The following is a 26,285-nucleotide window of genomic DNA, read 5'->3' on the forward strand; positions in this document are numbered from 1 at the left end:
CCAACAAGTAAACATTCTAGGGCCAGAAAATTTCTATCACAGCTACTTAACTCTGCTAGTGTAGCATGAAAGCAACCATAGACAAAATGCAAATAAATGGCATGGCTGTGTGTCAGTAAAACTTTACTTACTAAATAGTCCCTTGGGCCTTAATTTGCCAACTCCAGATCTAGAAGGATATGGAAGAACATAGCCTTTCTTGCTCTTCCTCCCACTGTTTGTTTTTTTCTTTTCACCACTATTATATGATTTTTCATTTATTTTAATTATTTGAACATATATTGCATCCTGCAAATAATCAGATTTTTAAATATTTAATTTAGAAATGTCAAAACATAATTTTTCCTCTCATTTTATTAAAACCTTGAATAAAAATAAAATAATTCTTTAGGATGATAATCTTTTTTCTTGCCAAAAGCAAACTGAGAGGGATGGACATAGCATATAAACTCTAAAATAACTAACTAAAAGTGATTCACAGATCCAGTCAGGTCATTTAAAATTTCCTGGCTATTTTACTAATTCCTGAGTTGAATTACAACTTAAATAGAAAACTAAAATTGAGCAAAGTGCCTCAACGCCATTACTTCTTATGTGGACATTACTGTTCAAGACAAATAAATCAAAGTCAAATATTTAGATGACTCAAGCAGCATCTATTCAAAAAACCTGGTAACCTGTATGCATGTGTAAGAATGGACTCCAAAGAAATGGTGAGAAATTAATAGAATAAAACCATGACATTTCAGAGTTGGAACAGTCCTTACAGAACAACTGGTTCAACATCATTGCTCTATGGTTGATGACTGTAGTTATCATCTCTTAGTTTTCTTTTCCAGAAAACACTGCTTCTTCTTATTGGATACCCAATTTCCTTATGGAATTACCCCTCCATTTCTTACTCTCGGCTCTGGTAGTTTGGGTGAGGGTGGTCTCGTTCTCAGGCCAACAAGTAGGTATTTAACCCAGTCTGGACTCGTCAGAGCCCTGTAAACTCCTGGCCAGAGGACTGGTTCAGGGATAGGTTCCTGACCTAAAGTTGATCATCTCAATTCTGGAATGTGTCTCAGAATTACCAGGAGAGAACCAACCTCACCCTCCTCCCTTCTCTTCCTCCCTTCCTCCCTCCCTTCCTTCCTCCCTCCCTTCCTTCCTCCCTCCCTCCCTCCCTTCTCTCTCCCCCTCTCCTTCCCACCCTCCCTTTCTTCCATCCTTTACTCTTTCTTGCCCCCTGCCCCACTCCTTCTCCCTTAGGGATGCGAAGCTTGAGAATATGTACCTGGGATGGCATTTTGCCATCTTGTGGAAATGGGCTGCCTGAGAATGAAACCAACACAGAGACAAGCTGCTATGAGATGCAGAGTTCACGTTCTGAGGCTCTGAGTTTCCAGATCTAGCCTTAACTGTAACCAAACACATCTGCCTTTTGTAATTACAAGAACAAATTGTAAGTACATAATTACTATTTCTTTTTTTTTTAAGAAAGCTTTTTTCTTAAGCTTGAGTTGCTTTGTGCCACTACAAGAGAATCTATACAAATATGAGAGATTATTCAACCCAAAAAAGTGAATGTTGGTAAGTGAAAGGGTCAGGACTTTAATCTCCTCTAAATCTGATGCTGGTTCTAGGAGACAGACATGGTAGACTAGCAAATCCATTAAAATCTTACATGCAAAGCAGTTTGGGTAAAAAAGTGTGTACTACTTTTCAAGCTTCTTGGATACTGAGTACCGTGTTTAGACTGTCAACCTCCTTTCGTGGATATTCTTGCTTAGGATAGGGCCAAGTTTAACAAACACTAATCAAATTTAAAGGAAATTATTTTTCACCCTTACATATAGTACAGCTGAGACAAAGACTCGAAGGGGATGCCAGAAGGTCAGAAAATGTAGGGCACCCTGGAGGAGGTAATGTATGGACTTCAGGTCCACAACCAACACCAAGCGCCCCCACTTCTACTCTGTACTCAGTATAGCTGTGGCTACACACACACCGGAAATTCATTCCATAAAAATTTATGGAAGCTATACTGTGCTGAGCAACAGGGATACTATGCAAGCAACATAAACTCAATACTTGGAGCTTCCAAGAAAATAAAGCTTCCCACTTATTTGAAAATAAAGGGCTATTTGCTTGTTATTAACCCTGTTATAAAATAATCACATGAATGATTTAATTTCTTTATCCCCTCCTCCAAACTGTATTGATTAGAAACATCAATATGTACAGCCATGTGAACACAAGCTTTTACAAAGGGCAAAAGAGTCAAATATGTAGTTTTTGTCTCGATGACAGAGTATACATTATATCTTTTACAATACTAACTAGTTAATCTATCAAAAACCAAAACACACTTAAAAAGACACTTAGTATTTTTCATGCATTGCATAACAATTAAGAAAGGACATAAGATTGATTTATCAAATGAGCTCTTTCTCCATGGCAAATATGGATCTATAAAATAATGACTTTCAAACTTTTGTCCAGGGCTTCCCTGGTGGCGCAGTGGTTGAGAGTCCGTCTGCCGATGCAGGGGACACGGGTTCGTGCCCCAGTCCGGGAAGATCCCACATGCCGCCGAGCGGCTGGGCCCGTGAGCCATGGCCTCTGAGCCTGCGCGTCTTGAGCCTGTGCTCTGCAGCGGGAGAGGCCACAACAGTGAGAGGCCCGCGTACCGCAAAAAAAAAAAAACAACCAAAAACAAAAAAACAAAAAACGACTTTTGTCCAGATGTAAAATTTATGAGAACAATGTAAAAACTGGTTAAAAAAAAAAAGACCAATGAAAAGGTTTGGTCTGTGACACATTTGCACATTGAGAAGGAAACTGTTAATGTTGGCACCTGAGCCTCATATATGGGAGGAGGTTATGTCTGTGTATTTCCTTATGCAAACTGAGGTCACATTTTAACCTATGAGACATCTGTGGCACTTACCTGGGCTTCTGGTGTGTATATAATGTTCATTCTTTCATTAAATAATCTCTTAACAGATATGGCTGCTGATAAAGTTGAGTAGAACTGGAATAATCCTGGGACAACCCAAATCTTCTAACTTTGGAGATATGCCTAAGACACTAAGGCCAGTGTCTTAGTAAAAGAGAAAAAATGTTTGAGGAATAAAATGGATTAAAATAAGAAACAAAGATATTAGAGTTTACAAAACAGAGGATTTTATTTGAATTTCTGTACAGATAAAAATTTACCAAAATTTAGACAAAAACCTAAATCACATTCTCACCGTAAAAATGGACACTGCAAAAAAGCCCCATTCTCCCAGTTACATTTTCCCAGGTGGTAGATTCTGAGGGAAAATGGGAGGGGAGAGAAGACAGAGACATTCACAGTGTAATTTAATTTTCAGTGTTGTCTCATCTTGAAATGAGCGTCAGAGATTTCCATAAGAATCAACCTTCTTCAGTTTTGATATTAAAAGGGAAACTTCTACTCCAAAATCACAAATAAGGCTTCTGGCTTTATTTTTAGTGGGAGGTAAACAGCATATTCAATATTAAGGCAAATGGTAGGATACATGTATGGGGTACTGACTGCAGATCTTTCATTGTAAAATATATTTTGTAATATTTATGGATTTTCTAAACATGTTGGAGTTGGAAATTGTAAAAACTGTTGCAGTTTATAACACCTATCTGTTTCAATGTCTTAGCTGCACCTTTTGGTAATGTAATCTTGTCTGATTTTTTTTTTAACAGCCTGTGATTTTTTTGTTTGTTTGTTTTGTTTTTTTTAATTACACAGGTCGAAATGTTCACCAAAATTGTTGTAAATAAACCAGGGCCTGATCTCACATGCACACTGGTTGGCCACACAGACTGCTCCCCAAAGCTGGCAAAATAATGCCTACCGAGCTAGCTCACCATGACAGGGAAGTATTAGAATGCAGGGCATTAATTTAATGAAGACTATAAGGGAAATCAGATTATTTAGGCTGTTTAGATATTCAAGAAAATACAGATTGGAGTTTTTTATACAGTGATTCTTGCTCCTTCCTTCTCCGTTTTTTCCCCAGTGGGATAACCATTTTCTTCACAGTGATGAGAAAACCATTACTTTTTATGGGTAAATGCACTTCTTCTTCCAAGGGATCAGGACAAAGACATCACTTCTCAGCCACGCTGGCCACAGCTTTCTTGGCTGCATCCTCCAGGTCGGCGGCCGAAGTAATGGGGAGTCCGCTGTTACTGAGAATGTTCTGGGCCTCATGGACATTGGTTCCTGGAAGGGGGTGGGGGGATGGTGTACAGTCACTGAGATGGAACTGGAGGTGGTGCCCCAGGAAGTTTCGTACAATCTGAAATCATGGGATGCCCGAGTCTCCTAACACCATTTAATTACAACTCAGTTCAGCTTTTTATGATCCAGATCTGGCTATTTAGATATATCCAGATGACAAACTTATTTTTTTCTTCTTTTCACCTCAAATGCCTGGCATTAAAAAAGATACTGCCTGTATTTTCTCTGGCATTAAAAAAATGGAAATATGAGGTTCTTAGAAGACTGTGAACAAAGAAAGATTAACAACACCTTGTTCAACTAGTTTGAAAGAGGAAAATATTCTGAAATGGATTTATCCCTTGATTGAATACTCTGAATACGGAATCTAAAGAAAAATTTATGTACAAAAAATGAGCAAGAGAATGGTAAATCAAGGCGTTGGGATGGTATGGAGTACTGGCAGTAATACATGAGGATGCTCAGGACTAATCTCTCTGTGGTCTTTCACCAGGAAGTAAATTAAATTCAGGTTCTAATCAATGTCATTGACAGGAAAGATGATGTGACAAGATCTGTATCAAGTGATGGTCCAGCTAGAAAAAAAGATGAAAGATAGGGCTTGCAAGAGGCTAATGGACATTTTTTACTGATAGAAGCTGAAATTTCTGCTGATAATCCACACTCAAGTGGACTTAATGTGGTTCTGGCCCATTCCAGAAGTCTTTCATCTTAATGATCTCTTAAAACGAAGGGTCTGAGTTGTGACCCAATCTGAGATCTGAAGTTCAGAGAATCTGCCCACCTAAGGCCATGAATCCACTGCTTGGAGACAATGACAGTATTCAATGTGTCCATCTATGCTTCTTCCTCACTCTATATAACAAAAAGGTCAGATGCCATGAAAATGAACATTGTAGCCTCTGATGATGTCTCTTGGCCATTCCTTGTGGATCTGTAGCATTTGCGGGCCAAGCTACCCTACCCAAATGTGTTCTTCGATGACTATTTAACATGCGAAATGCTTTTGTCTTCTTTCAGTGTGAACAAGCCCCTGGGAGAAATGTGATAAAATGTAAGTGTCTTAATGAAACATCTCATCTTACATCTTCTCCCATGCTTTCATCTAGTTAGCAAGACAGATCCTATTTATAAACAAAGACCTTGAAATATAGGCCTTGGAGGACCTCAGAGTATAAATTAAAAGGAGGTGTTCGGTCAGCATGTTTCATACAAAAAGGCAAAGGCCAAGTTAAGGAGGAGCAGACGAGCTGAGAAGGTGGTGTAGTGTTGATTTTCCCGGGACCCTGGGTCCACCAGAGCCATGGTGAAGGGGACACTGGGCACTGTGTCTTCGGGTCAAGGCTGACTCACTGCAACTTTACACAGGAATCTGACCAATGGCCGCTAGGGCAAGCAAGAACTTGAAAGGTAGGGAAGTTGTTACCTAAAATTCCCAGCCACCGATCCTGGCTGGCCACTCTATTAGTTGCATAATTTTGGGTAAATCATTTAACTCCTTTGCGCCTCAACTTCTTTATCTCCAGACAACATTGTGATCATCTTCCTCATAACTAGTACTGATTAAGCACTTGCATACCAGTGCAATGCTAATCTTGCACACCAGATATAATGCTAAGTGACTTACATGGGGCATATGAAAACTTTGCAATGACTATGAATAAATCCCATTGTCCCTGTTTCACATTTGAGATAACTAAGGCACAGAGAGGTTCACAGGGGAACTTCTCCGTAGTCACACAGGTTGTAAGAGGCAGAGATGGTACTTGAATCCTGCTCTCTTTAATTATGTTCTAACGACATGCTGGTCTGTTTCCCTGTCTTTAAAATGAGGTAATAATGCTGGTAGCACAGGTTGCCATGAGAAGCAAATGAAATAATACACGTGAAAGCATTTTGTAAAAGGCAAAGTCTCTGTGGGAGTCATGGCTGGCTGTCTTCCAAAGATCCATGCTCCTCTGCTACGGGGGGGAGAGCTACTGCTGGGAAGTGGCTGCCCAAACAGGAACTGTGTTTCCCAGGTCCCCTCGCAGATGGGAGGCTCAAGTGACTGAGTTCTGGCCAATACACTGTGAGCAGAAATGAAAAACATGCCCATAACATCTCCATTGGTACTCTCTATATTCTCTCTCTCTTGGTTTTCCTTGTCTGTCTTCTGGAATGCTGTCAGCTAAGACAACCTTGGAAGACACTTTTTTCAGATGACAACGACTCCCTCAGCCCGGATGCTTGAGTAACCCTGTAGAGCAGAGCACCTGGCTCACTCACTGTCTCCGACTTTGTATGAATGAGAAAGAAACTTCTAGTATGTTGCCTCTGACATTTCAGCACATACATGTTGTTACGGGAGTGAGCATTACTTTAACTAACATACTACTTTGTAAGGGTGGGAGGCAGCTTCTAAAATGGCTCTCAAATGATTGATCCCAACTTCTTGGTGCTCACGCCCCTTGAGTGTGGGCTGGAGCCAGTGACCTGCCTCTAAACAAGAATATAGCAAAAGTAATGGAAGGTCACTTCTGAGACGAAGTCCACTTTCTGTGTGTTCACTCTGACGAAGCCAACTTCAACGTTGTGGGCGATGGGCTGCCCTATGGAGAAGCTCATGAGGCAAGGAACTCAGGGCAGCCTCCAGCCAAAAGCCAAGGACGAACTGAGGCCTTCATTCCAACAACCCTGAGGAGCTGCATCCTGTCAACAACCATGTGAGTGGGGCTGGAGGCGACCCTCCCCAAGGCAGGCTGCAACAGGACCCCAGGCTGCAACAATGTGATTGTACTTGTGACAGACCTTGAGTCAGAGGACCCATCTAAGCCGGCCCTGGATTCCCCACCACAGAAACTTCGAGATGATCAATGTTCCTTAGGTTAATCAGCTAAATTTCGGGGCAATTTGTTTCACACTGGTAGTTAACTAATGCAGATGTAAAGATTTATTATTATTATTATTATTATTTTTTTTTTTTTGCAGTACGCGGGCCTCTCACTGCTGTGGCCTCTCCCGTTGCGGAGCACAGGCTCCGGACGCGCAGGCTCAGTGGCCATGGCTCACGGGCCCAGCCGCTCCGCGGCATGTGGGATCTTCCCGCACTGGGGCATGAACCCGTGTCCCCTGCATCGGCAGGCGGACTCTCAACCACTGCGCCACCAGGGAAGCCCAAAGATTTATGATTTCATTAAGAACAACCTCAGTGTGCATTTTGATTCATTTGGTAAAGTTTCAGCCAAGGTCCCAGAGGTTGAAAAGTAGGACAGAGGATCACACTGTGGGAGGTGTTGGGTAGCAAGCTAAGGGATTCCAACATTAACCTGTAGGCAGCGCTTTCATGGAGTAGTGACGCAGCGTGAATCAAAGCCCTGAGAGACACTGAATCGAATCAGTCTTTGCACCAGGAGGTCAATGCAAGTTAAATATGGAAATGTTTTATCTCCTTCAACAGAGACATGGACTAGAACTCACTCTCCACCTGGCCTCCAACCTGTCAGGGAACAAATCTATGTTAAGATACAAAAGGCTCTTCTCCCTCTTCCTTTCTCAATACACAGCTCCCAAGATCCCCATGCATTGCCCCAAGAGGCAGTCTCATCTGCCTGAACATTCCTCACCTTTTAATCTACCTTTCCTCCACGTGATTCCTCCCGTGGGTACAGGTCTCACCCATGCCTGCCAAGCTCTGTCTAACTGGACTGAATTAGCTGTGCTAGTCGTAGCCATAATAATAATAAAAGCAATAATAGCAGCTATCACTTAGCATGGGTCACACATTGTTCTGAGGTTCTAAGTACACTAGCTCCTTTGGTCCTCAGTAGCAACCCTGAGAGAGCTTCTATTATTATCTTCCTTTTACAGAGGAGAGGACTGAGGCACAGATAAGTTAAAGGCTAGTCTAGCGAGCATGTCTAGTAATAGTTAGGAAGCAGTGCAATGGGCATTCAACAATGCTTGAAACATCCACGCTGTACTTGAATAAGTCCTTCTTATGATTTTGTAAATATGTATCATCATCATCGTCATAACAACAATAAAAAAAATCTCTGATTTACAAAGTCCTCCCACATTACTTTATTTGACCCCTACAAGGACTCTGTGAGTTCGATGTTTCTAAATGAACTTGTGAGTTCGGTGTTTATAAATCAGTTCTTTTTTTTTTTAAGCCAAGAGCAGTGAGGCTTAGTGACTGATTGGCAGGATTTGGTTTCAAAATCCTTTGCTTTTCAGACGCTATTTTGATTTCCTGGTGACTCCTGTTTGACATTTAAAACACACAGCACTTTCCTATGCATGAGATCATCTGAACCTCAATGAGGCTATAAGCTATTTAAGAACAAGGAACGTATATAACTAGGATGTCTCCTCTTCCCAATCTCCCCTTCTGGCTAAACCTTCCATCCCCACTGTCCCCTGCTCTATGAGGGACCACGGGGTATTCTCTGTCCCAAGGCAGACCTCGATTGTTCCCAAGACACTGACTGCACCTCATCCAAGGGTGGTCCAAACACAGACCATGGTCATTAGCTTGTCCAATTAGATTCGCTCTCCAGAGAATCTCAATGAGTAGTTTCCATGAAATAGAAAGTAGTAGCATGAAAAGGACTTACTAGTCACAAGTAAGCAGGTAAGAGAAAGGCTGTGCAAATACTCAGAGGGTGAAAAAGTCAAGTGAAGAGACAAGTGCTGGAATGATGCTCCTGAGGTCTGCCGCCAAGTCAGACCCTCCTCTTCCTGAGGGCCAACTTTATTACGGCTCCTGCCCACTGAAAGAACTGTGTGTTTATGTTTAGCTGAGTTCCTTTCCATGTGTATGGTTGAAATAAGCTCCTGATCACTTTTTGGGGGAGGGATAAATGGACTGATATAACCAACTAGCCAGTTCCTTAATTAATCCCCTCTTCAGCACCCAGCGTAGCACCAGATATTCCCAAGGGGGAAAATGACTGACAAAGAAGTCTGTGAACCTACAGACAAGCTGCAGCTTTGGCCTGCTGTGCCCTCCAACCAGAGCTCTGTTGCCCTCTCTGCTGGGCAGACACCATACGTCCATGAGCTACCTGTTTAAATGACATTTCTTTGGGGATCCCTTCTTGTCACCACATCCCCACCCCCAATCCGGAGTAGGGGACTGTAAAATGAGCTTCTAGAATACTTTGTACATCTAAAATCACAGCACTATTTGGACTGCTCATTGATGTTGCTCTTGTCCCCACGAAGCACACGCTTCACGAGGGCTGCCACTTGGTCAGCCTTGCTCACCGCGTACCTCCAGGCTCAGCACAGTATCCCACACGCAGGATGTGTCTGTAGATGGACTGAATAACTACAGATGGGCTCATCCATACAAAGTGTGCTTGAGGCGGCAGCAAGTGTGGGTGAGTCCTCCTCGGATCACCTTGCTGACCCAACACCCCCAAATAACACTTTTTCAGGAGGTTGAAATCAAAACCCCAAATGGCCTGAGAGAAAATGAGGAGGGTTGCTCCTGAGCTTTCTCTGAGTTCTCAGGGGCTTCTGTCGTGGCCTCTTTCTCTAGGAAGGTCCATGTATTAACTGGCTGTACTGAGTGCCCTTGAGGGAGGACTCCAAGCTGCTGCCACTGCCGGCCACCCAGGCACAAGAGGCTGCTGTGCTCAAGGTTAACAACTAGCCAGCGGGGCCAGGGTAAGAGAGGGTGGGGCAGCGCCGCACAAACACACGGCCCTTCTCTCCCTCCAGCTACTCCTGCAGGGCCATATCAAAATGCCTAATTGCTTCATCATTCCAGGATCCACTAAAGTGAATTTTAATTATACTTGCAGTTACACTTTCATTACAGCCTGAATTATTAAGCACACACTAGGCATGCTCAGAACCAAGCAGTTTTGGAAGAGAACCTCGCGCTGAAATATAAAGCTCGGGCACAGGAGTATGAGGAGGAAGGGGGCACATACACAGGGGCCTTGGTCAGATGCAAATCTGTCACGTGAGGTGTGTGTGTGGGGGTGTCAGAAACAGAGGCAAGAAAGAGAGAAGCACACACAGACAGAGACCAGATGAGATAGAAGGCATGGCAGAGCCCGAGGCAGGAGAGTCGAAAAGAAAGAAACAGAAAGAGAGGCAGGAGAGAGACACACAGAGACAAGAGAGACAGAGAGGGAGAAAGGGAAAGAGACAAAAAAAAAAAAAAAAGAGAGAGAGAGAGGCAGAAGGGATGACAGAGGAGACTAGAGACGGAGACAACTAAGAGAATGAGAGACAAAGAGTCAAACAGAGAGTGAGGGGAAAACAAGTGAGGTTGCCAAGTCCCTTCTTCTGCAGCAGCCCTACCCTGACCCTGCCAGCATCTCCCTTCCAGCACCCTGACTGGTTTCTGCTCAGCCAGTGGGGCTAGGGACAGGCCAGGGAGAAGCAAAGCCAGGGCAGGCCCTGCTGCCCACGGACCCTGCCTTGGAGAGGAATTACAAGTCGCTTCCTGGTTCCTGTTGAGAGAGCAGCTGGAAGGGGAAGTGGGGATGCACAGAGAAGAGGGTTAGAAAGAAAAACAGCAGTCACGGAAATGAGGTCATTGGAAAAGAAAAGAGGAACAGAGGGAGCCTTGCTGGTTTGCAGATTCCTTTTGTTAATGATATTATGTGAGCATTTCAGGTTAGTTTCTTCTTGATTCACCAAGTGACTGACATCTCCCATTCCCACCCCAGTTTTTATTTCTAAATAGAAACCATCATAGCTGCTTTAAACTGTGACACAGAATCAAGAGTTCCAAACAGACTGTTTATGCCTGTGCACCCAATTACAAAGGAAATTGATCTCTTCCCCACATTTAAATTGTGCTGCTGACATGCTCTAATATTTATTAAACGCTGCATTGCTTTTTAATGAGGCTGCAGGACAACACTTTTAATAACCACCTATACAGTTAACTGATCAACTCATGCTGGTCGAACTTTAGGCATTTCTTCATATCTGCCTGTTGAAAGCCACTCAGCTAAATCATTACCTACCAACTGCATGCCTTAAAAACAGCAATACATAGAGAGTCAAAGGGGACAGATTTTAAAATGAAATCTTGCTCTATTGGTAGAGGATATTATAAAAAGAATAACAATAATTATTAAAATCTTTAAAAAATCTCCACCTCTTCTGCATGATTTACCACTGACTTCCTGCCACTGGGTGGAGTAAAAGAGCTGTATACGGAGATGCCAGGTTAATTTATCAAAATTTGTTCTTTGCTTTCATTACGTAGAGAGAAGACAACAGTAGTGGATACAAATTACAGGGCTTTGTTCAAAAGGTGCAGCCCCTCCCTGCCACTCAGGCCAGCTTTTTATTACAGGGCTGTGAAGAAAATCACTCTCTAGTCAAAGGGTACAGAAGCTGTCTTTTTAAAAGTATTATATTAATAGGAATTCAGTTTTTTAAAAAAGAATAGTTAGCACTTATTCAGTATATACTAGGTATAATAAATGTTTTTTGGACAAGTGACTAAAGGGGCTCACAAGTATCCTATCAGTTGAATCTTCACAGCAAGCCTAAAGTTGACATCATTTTTATCCCCACTTTACAGATGAGGCGACTGAGGCACTGGGAGGCTTAGGAACTTGCCCAACATCCCCCAGCAAATCACAGGCTGAACCAGGACTAGAACCCAGGTTTGTCTGACTGTAAAACCACATGACAACCACACAGCCTTGGCCTTTTAGTGCTAGAAGGAATCCCAGGGCTCCTTTAGGATAAGTCTCTTGTTCTCACTGGAGGAAACTGAGGTCCAGACATGTGAGATAATTTGTTCAAACCAGTGAGCCGTGACATATCTGACTCTCCGGCTGGTGCTGTCAGGGCTAGCAAACTATGGCGTGGGGGACAAACCCAGCCTGCTGCCTCTTTTTGTACCACCTGGGAACTAAGAATAGTTTTTACATTTTTTAAACAGTTGGGGAAAAAATCAGAATAATATTTTGTGATATATGAAAATTACATGAAATTCAAATTTCAGTGTCCATAAATAAAGTTTCAGTGGAACACAGCCAAAGTGATTCATTTACAGATTGTCGACGGCTGCTTTTGCGCTACAGTGGCAGAGCTGAGGACTTGTGACAGAAACAGCATGGCTCATAAATCCTAAAATATTTCGACCTCTGCTTTGAGTAATTGAGTCTTTTTTTCCCTCCCCCTGGGATAGGAGAGGTCAGTGGAAGCAAACCAAATTCTATAAAGCAGCAGATTCCTCCTCAAATGTTCACGGTCCCTGTGCCCTTGATCCTCCTCCATTATTCTTTCAAGTGACAATCAGACAGAGGAGGTCCATTTTCTTGGTGACATGTAAATTTAGAAAGCTTATCACATCTCTTGTGTCTTGTTATTATACTGTCGGCAATGGAATAATTCATTGAGGATGAGAGGGAAAGCTCCTGTTGCATCAGTGGCCCTCATTCATCTGACATGATGGGCATCTGACATCTAGCACCTTGCAGGCAGCCAGTGGATTCCATCCATATGGAATCAGTCAAGTGTGGACAAGAGCTCAGATAAAAATGACAGCTGACATTTATTGAGTCAGGGATCATTCTAGGTTATTTTAAAACTAATCTGCTCCTTACAATAACCCGGTGAGGCTGCCATATTTTTATTCGCATTTCACAGATGAGGAAGCTGAGATTTAAACTTTGCTCTGTTACCAACTAGCTGAGCAACCCGGGAAAGTTACTGCAGCTGGATGAGTATCTTACTGAAATACCTTGTATCACATTTTATAAAAATTGAAGATAGCATAAGATAGCCTGTGGGGCTCTATCATGCACACCTACTTGCCTCAATGATTTCTTCTCCCTTGGTAAGAAAACACCGAATGCCCAGGATGTGAGTGTGACAGGCATTCCTATGATGACAGCAGGCGGTGGCAGGAAGCGGAATGCCAGGTTTTTTTACAACATTTCCATGAATGGTGTGTATGCGTTTATGATCACACAAGCATGTTTAGGATCAAGTCTGACATATAATTGTTGAGGGCTTATGACAGGTACCTATGCTCTTGCTTTCAACTATATGAACTCTCAAAAAAGTAACAGATATTAATGCAAACCAAAGGTACAGGAGCCTTAATGTTAAACTAAAATGGCAAGTAGGACACTTTATAGTTCTGCACCTGCTGGGATAGGACTGTTCTTATAAAGAAGGAACATTCCTACATACGCCCTTATCTATCTGCATGTGGGCTTCCCTTTCACACCTTCCTTGAGTCTATCTCATGGCTTTCAATCCATGCATTGATATATTCTAATTTAAGGTGATTGCAGGAATTTTCACAGGTAATTTCGGTGGTGTGAGACTTCTGTCTGAAACACTGGCTTTGGAACTCCACTGCTACCTAAGCAGTGCCGTGACTATATCACTGCACAGGCTCTGAATGTGTCTGGGAGAAATATTTTCCTGAGTAGACGTCATTGCTAATATTTTCCTGAGAAGAAGTTAGATTTGGAGAGCTTAATATTGCCTGTCAAATGCTTTGTTGGCTCCTAACGACATCTTTCAGAGCTGAGGATGGAGGGAGATTTAGACACTGGTACCATGGGAAGTTTCCAGAGTTCTAGACCTTCTAGTTCTAGATCTTGGTCTCTTCTCTACACCAGGCAACAAACGATGTCCCACTGTTTGCTTTCGTAAAATAAGATTTACTGTGGCACCACCACGCCCATTCCTTTCTGTACTGTCTACGCTGCTTTGGCACCACGATGGCAGAGCTGAGTTATTGTGACAGGGAATACATGGCTCACAAAGCCTAAAATCTGGCCGTTTACAGAAAAAGTCTGCAGACCTTTCTGCTGCACCATCCAAATTTGTGGCCCTGTGGCCCAGCCTCATTTGGTGCTTCTCCAGCTTGAAGCTCCCACTTCCTACTTCTGATGCAGGGGCAGTTGTATTTCTAGGGAAGGAAGTCCCACCTATGCTCTCTTTGAATCAACAATGGCCACTAGCTTGGCTCAAGGGCCCTCACTCTCCTTACCCACATCAGTAACGATCAGAGAACTCTTTTCTGCTGAGCTGGGATATAGTCTCAGAATCTTTCTTGGCACAGACTGCAGGCAGCCACTGCTAATAAAGAGAAGGTGGCGTGAGATGAAAGCTATCTGTCTTCCCTGTTCTAAAACATTCCATGAGAAAGTTAGTCTCTCTGCTTAGGTAACTCTGCCTCCAGAGAGCTTCAAGGTGGCGCTCTCTGGGAGAGGCTTATTACACCTGTCACCTGTAAAACAGCACGGACTGAATCTGCTTCAGTCTCTTCCCTGATAGCAACGTTTCTCTCTCTCTTTCTCACTGATGGCTGATCAAATATGACTTTCAAGGGTTACATAAGGAAACTGAGGCATGAAGAAAGGAACTGACTGGTCACAGAGAAAATACTCAGGGAGCAGATGGTGGTATTGTGAGGTCATAAGCAGGATGCAGGATATGCCAGTCCCCATACCTGCCATGTTCCTTGTTAAAGTGCTCCACCACTGGCTTCCGCTCAGGAAATCAACTTTGGGCTCTTGTTTTTGAAGAGATGTCCATTACCTAGACTGGGGTGGGCACCTGACCAAAAGGCAGCCCACTCCTAAGGAGACTAATGACCTGCAATGTACCTGAGGGGGCATTTCCTTCCATGCGGAGGGGAGGTCATTGGCATAATATGCCTTGTCTCTTCTTCGACTCTCACTGGCTCCACGGTGGCAGCGGAGAGCCTTATCCGGCTGAACTATATGAAAGGAGGAAGTCGGCATGTGCAGCCCAGCCCCTCCCTCTGCCTTTCCTTTGACACGCTGCTCACAGTGAGCCCAGGTCATCCTCTGCCCCACGGTGAGAGACCTGCCGAAGGCCAGCAGTGGCCATGAATGGCTGTGGAGAGCTGCCTAATTCTGGGGTTCAGAGTAAGAAAGCTCACTGTTAGTATATAGCAAGGTACCTCCTTCAACTTCTTTGTTAGTAACGAAGGTGATATTTTGGTTTCCTTAGTCTTTTTTTCCTATTTCTCACCAGGATCATAACCCAAATGGGGAAGAATCTGTTGGGTCCCCTCAAAGACCCCAACAACACGGCCTAGTTGGATGGGCTGTAGACAACAGGACAGATGGTTATTACATAAGCTTAAAAGATGGATGACCTGTGCGATCTGCACTTCTAGGGAACACAGAGGGAGCAGGCTGGCCTTAGCGAGAGGCTGAGGGGGTAGAGGCACCAGGAAAGAACAAGAGGGAGTGAGAAGGTTTGAGTAGGGTGCTTTCCAGGTGCAATTCCATTAAAGCCTTACACTAAACCTCCTTTTTATTAAGGTGGTCGGAGAATCAAGTCATTACATCCACAAAAATAAAACAAAAACAAAACACTGCATAGCACAGAGGCCATCTTCCTTAAAGGAGCCCTAGTCCTGTAATTACACTGACTGCTTTCTTCAGGTGCAGTAGGCTTTTTCTTGCACAAGGCAGCAGATGTCCGACACGATATAAATTTCAGTTAGTCACATTAACTACCTAGGGGTAAAATGACAACTCAAATTGCCAAATATAGTAGATTATTTGTCTGGAAACTTAAATATTAGATCTCAGAAAACTTTAACTAGCCTAATAGTTTAGATAGGTCCTGTGAGACTCGGTCTAAGGTTTAAGTGTGATGAAGTTTAAGCATTCATAAGTGTTTATCGATTTTGAAAATGAGAGGATTTAAGGCTCGATGACAGAAAAGGATTGTCTCCAATGTCACTGTCTCCAATGACACAGGGAGAAGATGCTAGTGATTAAAAGGAGAAGAGGAGATAGATGTCAATGTGAAGTGAAATTTGTCCCAGTAAATAATCACCCACAGCAGACAGTGAAGGAGGGAGGAGATGAAGAGAGGTGAGTGGACACTGGCAAGGCAGAAAGGCAGGTGAGGAACTGGGTGTGTAGAAAATGGGGAGAGTGCTAACAGAGGAAAAATGAGAATCACACAGAGAGAGGAGAAGAGACGTGCCCAGACAGAACCCTCCTCCAGGAGCCACGTTCCCAATGACAGCTGCACCAGAACTGAAACATGGACAGAAGGGGAGATGTGCTTGGTGAGGCTGGGGTGCAGGCGGGGACCAGGTCCATCTCATCTTGCAGGGAGCAGGAACTGAGAAAGGAAGAGAAGATGAAAACTCGGTACAGAGCACAGCTGGAAAATGTGCAAAAAGGCCAAGAGGCCAGGCGTATTATCAGACGCAGAGCCAGACACCGGCCCTGCTGGGCATCTGCCCTCACTCTGCCCAGGATGGTGCCACCACTCAGCTGGGGGTCCCTTGGTCTCTGCTGACTCAGTGTAAAGCAGCAAGCCTAGGGCTCAAACATTCTGAATGAAAACTTTTCCAAACTAGTCGGTCACAGGCAATCTGCCAAGGGTCACTTTCTGATGGGAGTCAGAAGGATAATCTCCTCTCCGGGTCTCACACCCTAGAATAACTGAAGCCTTGCCGAATGGACGGCTGCCAAGTAGACAGACACAGCTGAAAGCTCGGTGGCTGTCTCTTAACGCTTGAACGCTCGGGGTTTCTCTTCTCCTCAAGCAGACCAAACCATCACACAGCAGTTTCCCTGTGTCCATGCTAAGGACACTTGATTTGCATTCCTCTGGCTGTGGCTCCAATCTGTTAGTATTTCAGGAAGCAAGTATAAAGAAGTGTCCACGGGCTTCTCTGGTGGCGCAGTGGTTGAGAGTCCGCCTGCCGATGCAGGGGACACGGGTTCGTGTCCCGGTCCGGAAGGATCCCACATGCCGCGGAGCGGCTGGGCCCGTGAGCCATGGCCGCTGAGCCTGCGCGTCTGGAGCCTGTGCTCCACAACGGGAGAGGCCACAACAGTGAGAGGCCCGCGCACCGCTAAAAAAAAAAAAAAAAAGAAGTGTCCACGGAGAAGAGGTGCTGGTGCCTTATTAAGAAAGTAAGAGAAACAGAAGACAAGGTTTCTGACTTAGGGTTGTTTACGTTCTCAACAACTTCAGAGAGAGTTTAGGGAACATTAGAAAGATTGGAAAGGATAAGGAGGGAGACCACAAGGGATTTCTGTTTCTAAAGACATCTGGAAAAAGAGAAGCAAAATGTTTATGTTGCTGAAACAAAATTTTGGTATTGGGTGGAAAAATCAAATTGAGAAGATCTGGCTAAGAGAAACAGGATCCAATCTACAGATTATCTAGACTCATTATTACTTCCTTATGAGCTTAACTTGGAATCATAATGAACACCTGAGAGAAAAGCAAATTCCTCTTCAGGCATATTTGAGACATAGAAGTTAGCTGCAGATTGAAGTGGGACAGCAAGAAGGGAAAATGAACTCTAAAAAAGAAAAGTTCTCTTAAGGTTTTGGCAGATTCTGATCCAGAACCATAAAAATGCCCATATGAAATCCAAAGCTTTGGCTAAAACACATCTGCACACTGAATACACCAAGTTGTCAATAAATGCCTGTACATTTCTCAACAGTATCAGGGGTTGGGCTGAATTAACCATCTAGGTAATTTTTGTGCCAAGTATGAATACATTTCAAAAAGGAAAGAAAAAGTAAAACTCATTTCATTTTATTTGTTCTTCATTCCAGGAACAACTGTCTACAAAAGCTAAACTCCCCCACCCCGCCCCCAAAAAGTGTGCTTCTTCAATTTACCCAGGAGTCTTTTGAATAAAAATAATCCTGTGTCTCAGCTGGTAAATTCTATTCTGATAAGGCAAGTAAATACATGTAATTATAAAGTTACAATTCTCAAAGAGGAGAGTAATCCTTCCCTTATCCACTGGTAAAACAGCTTATAATTATTATACAGCTGATAACAAAGATTTGTCCACAAAATCCCACTAAATCAACAAGCCTGATTTGATTGATTAAAACTTCTAACATCAGGACATTTCTAATAGACCGTGTGCAGCAATAGAGTCTTTAAAATGTGGGCCACAAATTGGTGAGACTGATGGCAAGGAACTTGGCTCTTCTGAATGGCCACATAACAGCCAAGAGAGGCCACCTGCTTTATTTATAGGAAACAGACACTAAACTAGTAACAAATCACAGTATTGGGCTTTTGAAATACTTGTTATCTTGGTCATTAAAAATCTCACATTTATTCAGACTATACAGCCATGTGTCACATTATCAAAAACTTAGAAAGCAGCTAATAGATCTTAGCAATAGTAATTATTTATTATTAATTCAGACTCAGGTAAGGTTTTTCTCCCACACTTAGTTTTTACGTGTCACTCAGTTTTTCATAGATGCTGGGTTGGTGGACACCCCTGCTCACCTCTGCTCACTTTTACTAGCTAGGCAATAGTGGGTGTTCTGGGAATGTGAACCAATTTTAATATTAATAGAAATAAAGTTAATTTTGAAGTTTATTGGCTAAAACAAAGTATAGTGTCAAGTTAAACACAAACTATCACTAGAATTGTTCAAAATATTCCTGCTTCTTTGTATCACTTTGTCTTTCTCTGTCACCACCGACAATGAAGAGTTTGCTCTGTTTAGAAAAACAGAGGGAACTAAATCATACTCTAAGGTTGGGTAAACTATAACTGAATGAAGAGAGATTTGTGAGAGGAGCAGAATTTATGCTCTGACCCAGAGGAAAGCAAATGAAAAATTTACATTGAGTCTAAGAGAAATTCCTCGGAGAGCCCTGTAGTTAGCAACTTTTTCCCCACTGGAAGCACTAAGAACAAGACTTTCTGTGACAGGACACTTTGGGTTTTGACTGGTTTCTCATTTTAACTGAGCTGTACTGCAGGGGAACAATTTCCAATGCAGTGAGTCCGGAGTGTGGTTTACTGGGCCCTTCAAAATGAGGGTGACATCCATTTGTCTGTCATACTTCTCTTTGGATCTTCCCCTGTATTCCCACATCTCTGCCTCCACACAGATTCCATCTGATGTTACAGCTTCATCTCAAACAAAGCATGACTAGGTCCTAGTGTCATCCTCTCCCAGTCGCTCTATATAGTTTCCACCTTTGACTTTCCCAAGTCCATCAACTGTGCCATCCTCCTCCTGGTCATAGATTTAAACCATAGCTCCCCACTTTGTCTCATCTCTTTTTCTATCTCTGCTCTTGTTCCTACTCACTTTTACCTCTATGTGGCAAATCTGCTTGGGTTTTAGGTTCTACCTAATACTGTAGATTCTGGCTACTAACTTGATTGCCTTACTCAGTTCTTTTCACCCATAACATATTGCTGAAAAACCGTTACTTTCTACAGGACAGCCTCCCGATCTCCTCAGGTCCTGGCTTGCAGTCTTTGCCACTGTTATGATCCCAGTACCAAGTCCCAAATATGGAACAGATCTGATGACTTGCTTCTGATCCTTTACTAAATTTCCTCCTTCTTCCTTTTTTCCAATGATTCAAATCTTACTTATTTCCATGTTCAGCTTGGAAATTCTCCTTTTATAATATTTCGCTGCTAACTCACATCTGTAAATGTACTATAATTATAGTTGTCAATATTGAGTAAGCTTTAAAAAAGGGTATGCCATATTCAATATCCTGTGATAAACCATAATGGAAAAGAATATGAAGAAGAATATATATACATAGTAGAAATTAACACGACATTGTAAATCAATTAAATCATTAAAATATAAAATAAAGGGTATGCTAATAAACGTGGGCTGAGCTACCACAGGCACAACTTAAAGGACACAAATGTAGTCCCTTGGCATAAAGAGCACAGAGGTTGGTTTGTATTTAGTTTCCTTTACAGGATCTTTATGGATAATATGATCTCCAAATTTCTGTATTTTGTTATCTATGATCAGACCCAAGAGTAGAGTTAGAGCAGAATTCTTCCATTTTCCCTTGTTTATTAGGCAGGACCAATAGAATTTTGGGATAGGTCTTATCTTGGTGTGGGTCAGCCGTGTTCCCAGGAATCACACATATGGCTATTAGTGAGTGTCCCTGGTATGACCATGTTGAGCGTGAGAGCCTTGTATCTATCTAAGGTCATTTATCACATTAGATGCAACTTCCACAAGAGAAAGAAACGAATACCACTGAAGACTGGAAATGTGAAAAGTTCTCCGGCTTTTCCTCTATTGATAAAGGTCTTAGGTGCTTATTATAGGATAGCAGCTATTATCGTGAAAGGAGGCGAGTGGCAGAAAAGGTCACCTACACATTTTTAGGCTACATAAATTTGGGGTCCAGTATCCTCTTTGAGCTCATCTTCAATTCTCCGTGATAGGGTGGACATCGTAAGGTATCAACATTTCCACAAGCCAGACTAGTGGTTATCTGGGATGCCCCAATGGCTATTGCTACTAAGAGAGAAGCAGATTCTCTTCGGGCAAACACTGGTTAACATTTTATATATATTAGTTTGTATTGCTGATTTTTATTTTTGTTTTATTTCCCCAGTTATTTAGTAACTGACATCATTTCTTATATTTCTAAGCATCCTCCTTAATGTCTAAAGCTCAATGGCTTACACATAGTATTTATCATATTAATTAATTAAAAAAACACAGGCATATATCTTGGAAATGTTTTAATTTAAATGATACAAATCTAAAAAAAAAAAGATACAAACCTGTCTAACAGACTTAGACATTTCAAAGCTTCTTCCTAGTAGCTCAGACAGACCTTTGATATAGTCAATACTATATTATTAAGGGAGATAATCTTAGATGTGGTAGTTTGCACATTTCAGCATGTATACCATCCTGCTACATATGGTGAGCGTACATTAAATGATGGGGATCATTTATTACTTCTGGAATAATAAGCATAGTGTGAAAATAAGAGAAGTGCTCCTTTTAATCTTTTGGGAAAAATTAAAAGTGAGGTAACTTTCTTTTCTAGGAGTATACTACAAGCTAATATTATAACTAAGGGTCTCTGCTGACAACAGAGTTACAGGGAGGATCACTAGACAGAATAAGTCCACCATAGCATGTGCTAGTTTCTAGTCATTTCCAAGTGATACACACTAGTATGATTTGCTTATGGAGACCCGCTCCCCTTTCAGAACAGAAGAAGAGATGACTTTTTACAACCTGAGGCTCACTGGTCACTTTGACCCTGAAAACAGTCTGAGATCAACATTTTAATCAGAGTTATATACCTACATTGATGAACCCATCAACTCCTTGATGAATTTTCTTTACAGTGCAGCCTTACCATTTTCCTTTCACTGAAATTATTTTTAATTGGATCAATTATGTTGCATTTACATTTTTAAGAACTTTTAATTCAATCGTATGTTTTAATGTCCATATTAAACTTTGGCAACTGGAGCCCCTCCTATTTTCATTTTTCTTTTGTGATCATTACTTCTATTAAGTCCATATGGTGCACATCTAAGTTTGTAAGGTGGAGAATCTCAGGGAGGCAGAGAGTGAGAGAAGAAAGAGACACAAAGAAAGAAGCAAACAGAGAAAAATGGACTGCAGCTGTTCTGGAGGCTTGACTTCAAAGGAAGACGGGGCTACACAGTAGGGTCAAAATATCCCTAGACTTTATCTTGAGGAGAAGGACTCTAGGGAATAATAATTGGAGAAATCAAGCTGTCCCCAAAATGATACTCCAGAAGTCTATGCAAGGGGCCGCTCTGTAATCTAAATCTGTTGACGATGTGGACAGGACTTTTGCATAGTTTTCATATTAAACTGTCTATTTTCACTTCTCTACTATAGTGGTTCTCCAAGTGCGGCTTACAGAACCCTGGGGGAGGTCCCTGATGTAAGAACTACTTTTAAAGTAGTAGCAGTAGTAGTAGTGGTGGTAGTAGTAGTAGTAATAATAATCTGCCCTGATGAAGCAAAAGTAATTGTGGGTAAAACTGTGGGCATGTGACCATGGGATCAAGCAGCATGAATCTGTAATAGTTATTCATGTTATTTTTCACCACCTCACATTCGCAAGGAAAAGTTGCCACTTTCAAGTAAGAATATTCGTAATGAACAGTAAAAAATACAATAAAAATTAATTGTATTAAACCTCAACCCTTGAGTACACATATTTCTAATATTCTGTGTGATCAAATGGGAAGCATACAAAAGGCACTCTGCTGCATACTGAACTATGACGGTTGTTCTGAGGCAAAGTATTTGTATAAGTGTTTGAGTAGAGAGCTAAACCACCCACTTTTCCATGGAAGAATGAAGAACACACTATGGTTGTTCAGACTTAGACACCTGGCAGACATTTTCTCAAAAATGAGTGAAGTAAGTCTGCCACTTCAAGGACAACAGCTTAGCATTCTGTGGATTATAAGAAAAATTTGTATTTTCAAATGAAAATCAGAATTCTGGAAAAATTGCATCTACCACCTTGACAGCTTCTCAAAACTTAGAAGCTTTTCTGATAATGGTGTGATATTAACAGATGTAAATTTTTTGATATTGTATGTTGAAATGTGTTAACCTTTGGAAGATCTGCATAATCCAAAATTTTCCGTATGATTAAATCATGCACGTGTAAAATCCACTTACTGTGCAAGACAGACCAATAGATTTCAATATCACAGAGCATAAAAAGTTCATTGACTACAGGCTCTTTGGTGACACTAATGGTGGACTCTGGGAGGGCTCACACTAAGGAGTACTTCCCAGAACTTCTGCTCCAGTGCCCTTGTCCCTGTGGTGAGCCACAGCTGCTCCCTGCCTCTGCAGGAGACCCTCCAACACTAGCAGCCATGTGGCTGATGGTCTTGGTTCTCTGGCTGGGTGTCAGGCCTGAGCCTCTGAGGTGGGAAAGTCGAGTTCAGGACATTGGTCCAACAGAGACCACCCCCCCCCCCGGCCCCTCGTAATATCAACTGGTGAGAGCTCTCCCAGAGATCTCTGTCTCAACACTAAGACCCAGCTCCACTCAACAACGAGCAGTAAGCTCCAGTGCTGGACACCCGATACCAAACAACTAGCAAGACAGGAACACAATGCCACCCATTAGCAGAGAGAATGCCTAAAAACATAATAGGTTCACAGACACCCCAAAACACACCACCAGATGCAGTCCTGCCCACCACAAAGACAAGATCCAACCTAATCCACCAGAACTCAGGCACCAGTCCCCTCCACCAGGAGGCCTACACAACACACTGAACCAACCTTACCCACTGGGGGCAGACACCAAAAACAACAGGCACTACAAACCTGCAGCCTGTGAAAAAGACACCCCAAACACAGCAAGTTAAGCAAAATGATAAGACAGAGAAAAACACAGCAGATGAAGGGGCAAGGTAAAAACCCACCAGACCAAACAAACGAAGAGGAAATAGGTAGCCTACCTGAAAAAGAATTCAGAGTAATGATAGTAAACATGATCCAAAATCTTGGAAATAGAATGGAGAAAATACAACAAATGTTTAACAAGGACCTAGAAGAACTAAAGAGCAAACAAACAATGATGAACAACATAATAAATGAAAATTAAAATTCTCTAGAAGGAATCAGTAGCAGAATACTGAGGCAGAAGAACGGATAAGTGACCTGGAAGATAAAACAGTGGAAATAACTACTACAGGGCAGAATAAAGAAAAAAGAATGAAAAGAAGTGAGGACAGTCTCAGAGACCTCTGGGACAACATTAAACACACCAACATTCGAATTATAGGGGTCCCAGAAGAAGAAGAGAAAAATAAATGGTCTGATAAAATATTTGTAGAGATTATAGTAGAAAATTTCCCTAATATGGGAAAGGAAATGATCAATCAAGGCCAGGAAGCACAGAGAGTCGCAAACAAGATAAATCCAAGGAGAAACACGCCAAGACACATATTAATCAAAATATCAAAAATTAAATACACAGAAAAAATATTAAAAGCAGCAAGGGAAAAGCAACAAATAACATACAAGGGAATCCCCATAAGGTTAACAGCTGATCTTTCAGCAGAAACTCTGCAAGCCAGAAGGGAGTGGCAGGACATATTTAAAGTGATGAAAGGGAAAAACCTGCAACCAAGATTACTCTACCCAACAAGGATCTCATTCCGATTCAACAGAGAAATTAAAACCTTTACAGAGAAGCAAAACCTAAGAGAATTCATTACCACCAAACCAGCTTTATAACAAATGCTAAAGGAACTTCTCTAGGGAGGAAACACAAGAGAAGGAAAAGACCTACAATAACAAACCCAAAACAATTAAGAAAATGGGAATAGGAACATACATATCGATAACCACCTTAAATGTAAATGGATTCAATGCTCCAACCAAAAGACACAGACTGGCTGAATGGACACAAAAACAAGACCTGTATATATGCTGTCTACAAGAGACCCAATTCAGACCTAGGGACACACAGAGACTGAAAGTGAAGGGATGGAAAAAAGATACTCCATGCAAATGGAAATCAAAAGAAAGCTGCAGTAGCAATTCTCATATCAGACAAAATAGACTTTAAAATAAAGACTATTACAAGAGACAAAGAAGGACACTACATAATGATCAACGGATCAATCCAATAAGATATAACAATTGTAAATACGTATAACCCAACATACAAGCGCCTCAATACATAAGGCAAATGCTAACAGCCATAAAAGGAGAAACTGACAGTAATGCAATCATAGTAGGGGACTTTAACATCCCACTTTCACCAATGGACAGATCATCCAAAATGAAAATAAATAAGAAACACAAGCTTTAAATGACACATTAAACAACATGGACTTAACTGCTATTTATAGGACATTCCATCCAAAAACAACAGAATACACTTTCTTCTCAAGTGCTCATGGAACATTCTCCAGGATAGATTGTATCTTGGGTCACATATCAAGCCTTGGTAAATTTAAGAAAATTGAAATTGTATCAAGTATCTTTTCTGACCACAACGCTATGGGACTAGATATCAACTACAGGAAAAGAACTATAAAAAATACAAACACATGGAGGCTAAACAATACATTACTAAATAACCAAGAGATCACTGAAGAAACCAAAGAGGAAATCAAAAAACACCTACAAACAAATGACAATGAAAACATGACGGCCTAAAACCTATGGGATGCAGCAAAAGCAGTTATAAGAGGGAAGTTTATAGCAGTACCATCCTATCTCAGGAAACAAAAACAACCTAACCTTACACCTAAAGCAATCAGAGTAAGAACAAAAAAACCTGAAAGTTAGCAGAAGAAATCATAAAGATCAGATCAGAAATAAATGAAAAAGAAATGAAGGAAACAATAGCAAAGATCAATAAAACTAAAAGCTGGTTCTTTGAGAAGATAAAAATGATAAACCATTAGCCAGACTCATCAAGAAAAAAAGGGAAAACACTCAAATCAATAGAATTAGAAAAGAAAAAGGAGAAGTAACAACTGACACTGCAGAAATACAAAGGGTCATGAGAGATGACTAACTATATGCCAATAAAATGGACAATCTGGAAGAAAGAGACAAATTCTTAGAAAAGCACAACCTTCCAAGACTGAACCAGGAAGAAAAAGAAAATATAAACAGACCAATCACAAGCACTGAAATTGAAACTGTGATTAAAAATCTTCCAATACACAAAAGCACAGGACCAGATGGCTTCACAGGTGAATTCTATCAAACATTTAGAGAAGAGCTAACATGTGTCCTTCTCAAACTCTTCCAAAATATAGCAGAGGGAGGAACTCTCCCAAACTCATTCTACAAGGCCACCATCACCCTGATACCAAAACCAGAGAAAGATGTCACAAAAAAAACCAAAAAAAAACTACAGGCCAATATCACTAATGAATATAGATGCAAAAATCCTCAACAAAATACTAGCAAACAGAATCCAACAACACATTAAAAGGATCATCCACCATGATCAAGTGGGGTTTATCCCAGGAATGCAAGGTTTCTTCAATATAGGCAAATCAATCAATGTGGCACACCATATTAACAAATTGAAGGAGAAAAACCATATCATCATCTCAAAAGATGCAGAAAAAGCTTTCAACAAAATTCAACACCCGTTTATGATAAAAACCCTCCAGAAAGTAGGCATAGAGGGAACTTACCTCAACATAATAAAGGCGATATATGACAAACCCACAGCAAACATCATTCTCAATGGTGAAAAACTGAAAGCATTTCCATGAAGA

General features: G+C 41.6%; 1 protein-coding gene across 2 annotated transcripts in view; it reads right to left on the reverse strand.

Moving 5' to 3' along the window:
- Positions 1-26,285, reverse strand: part of SUCLG2 (succinate-CoA ligase GDP-forming beta subunit) — a 370,032-nt gene that overhangs the window by 106,297 nt on the left and 237,450 nt on the right. Inside the window, exon 11 of one of the 2 annotated variants that reach the window (XM_029244400.1) lies at positions 3,149-4,234. The exons of the other annotated variant lie outside the window; for it this stretch is intronic. Within the exon in view, the coding sequence (XP_029100233.1) occupies positions 4,119-4,234 (116 nt within the window). The 3' untranslated portion in view covers positions 3,149-4,118. Of the gene's footprint in view, positions 1-3,148; positions 4,235-26,285 lie in introns of those variants that run through there. 2 annotated transcript variants of the gene reach the window in all.

The sequence above is a fragment of the Monodon monoceros genome, unplaced genomic scaffold (assembly GCF_005190385.1).
Source record: "Monodon monoceros isolate NGI ecotype Baffin Bay Population unplaced genomic scaffold, NGI_Narwhal_1 Super_Scaffold_3, whole genome shotgun sequence".
Classification (NCBI taxonomy): domain Eukaryota; kingdom Metazoa; phylum Chordata; class Mammalia; order Artiodactyla; family Monodontidae; genus Monodon; species Monodon monoceros.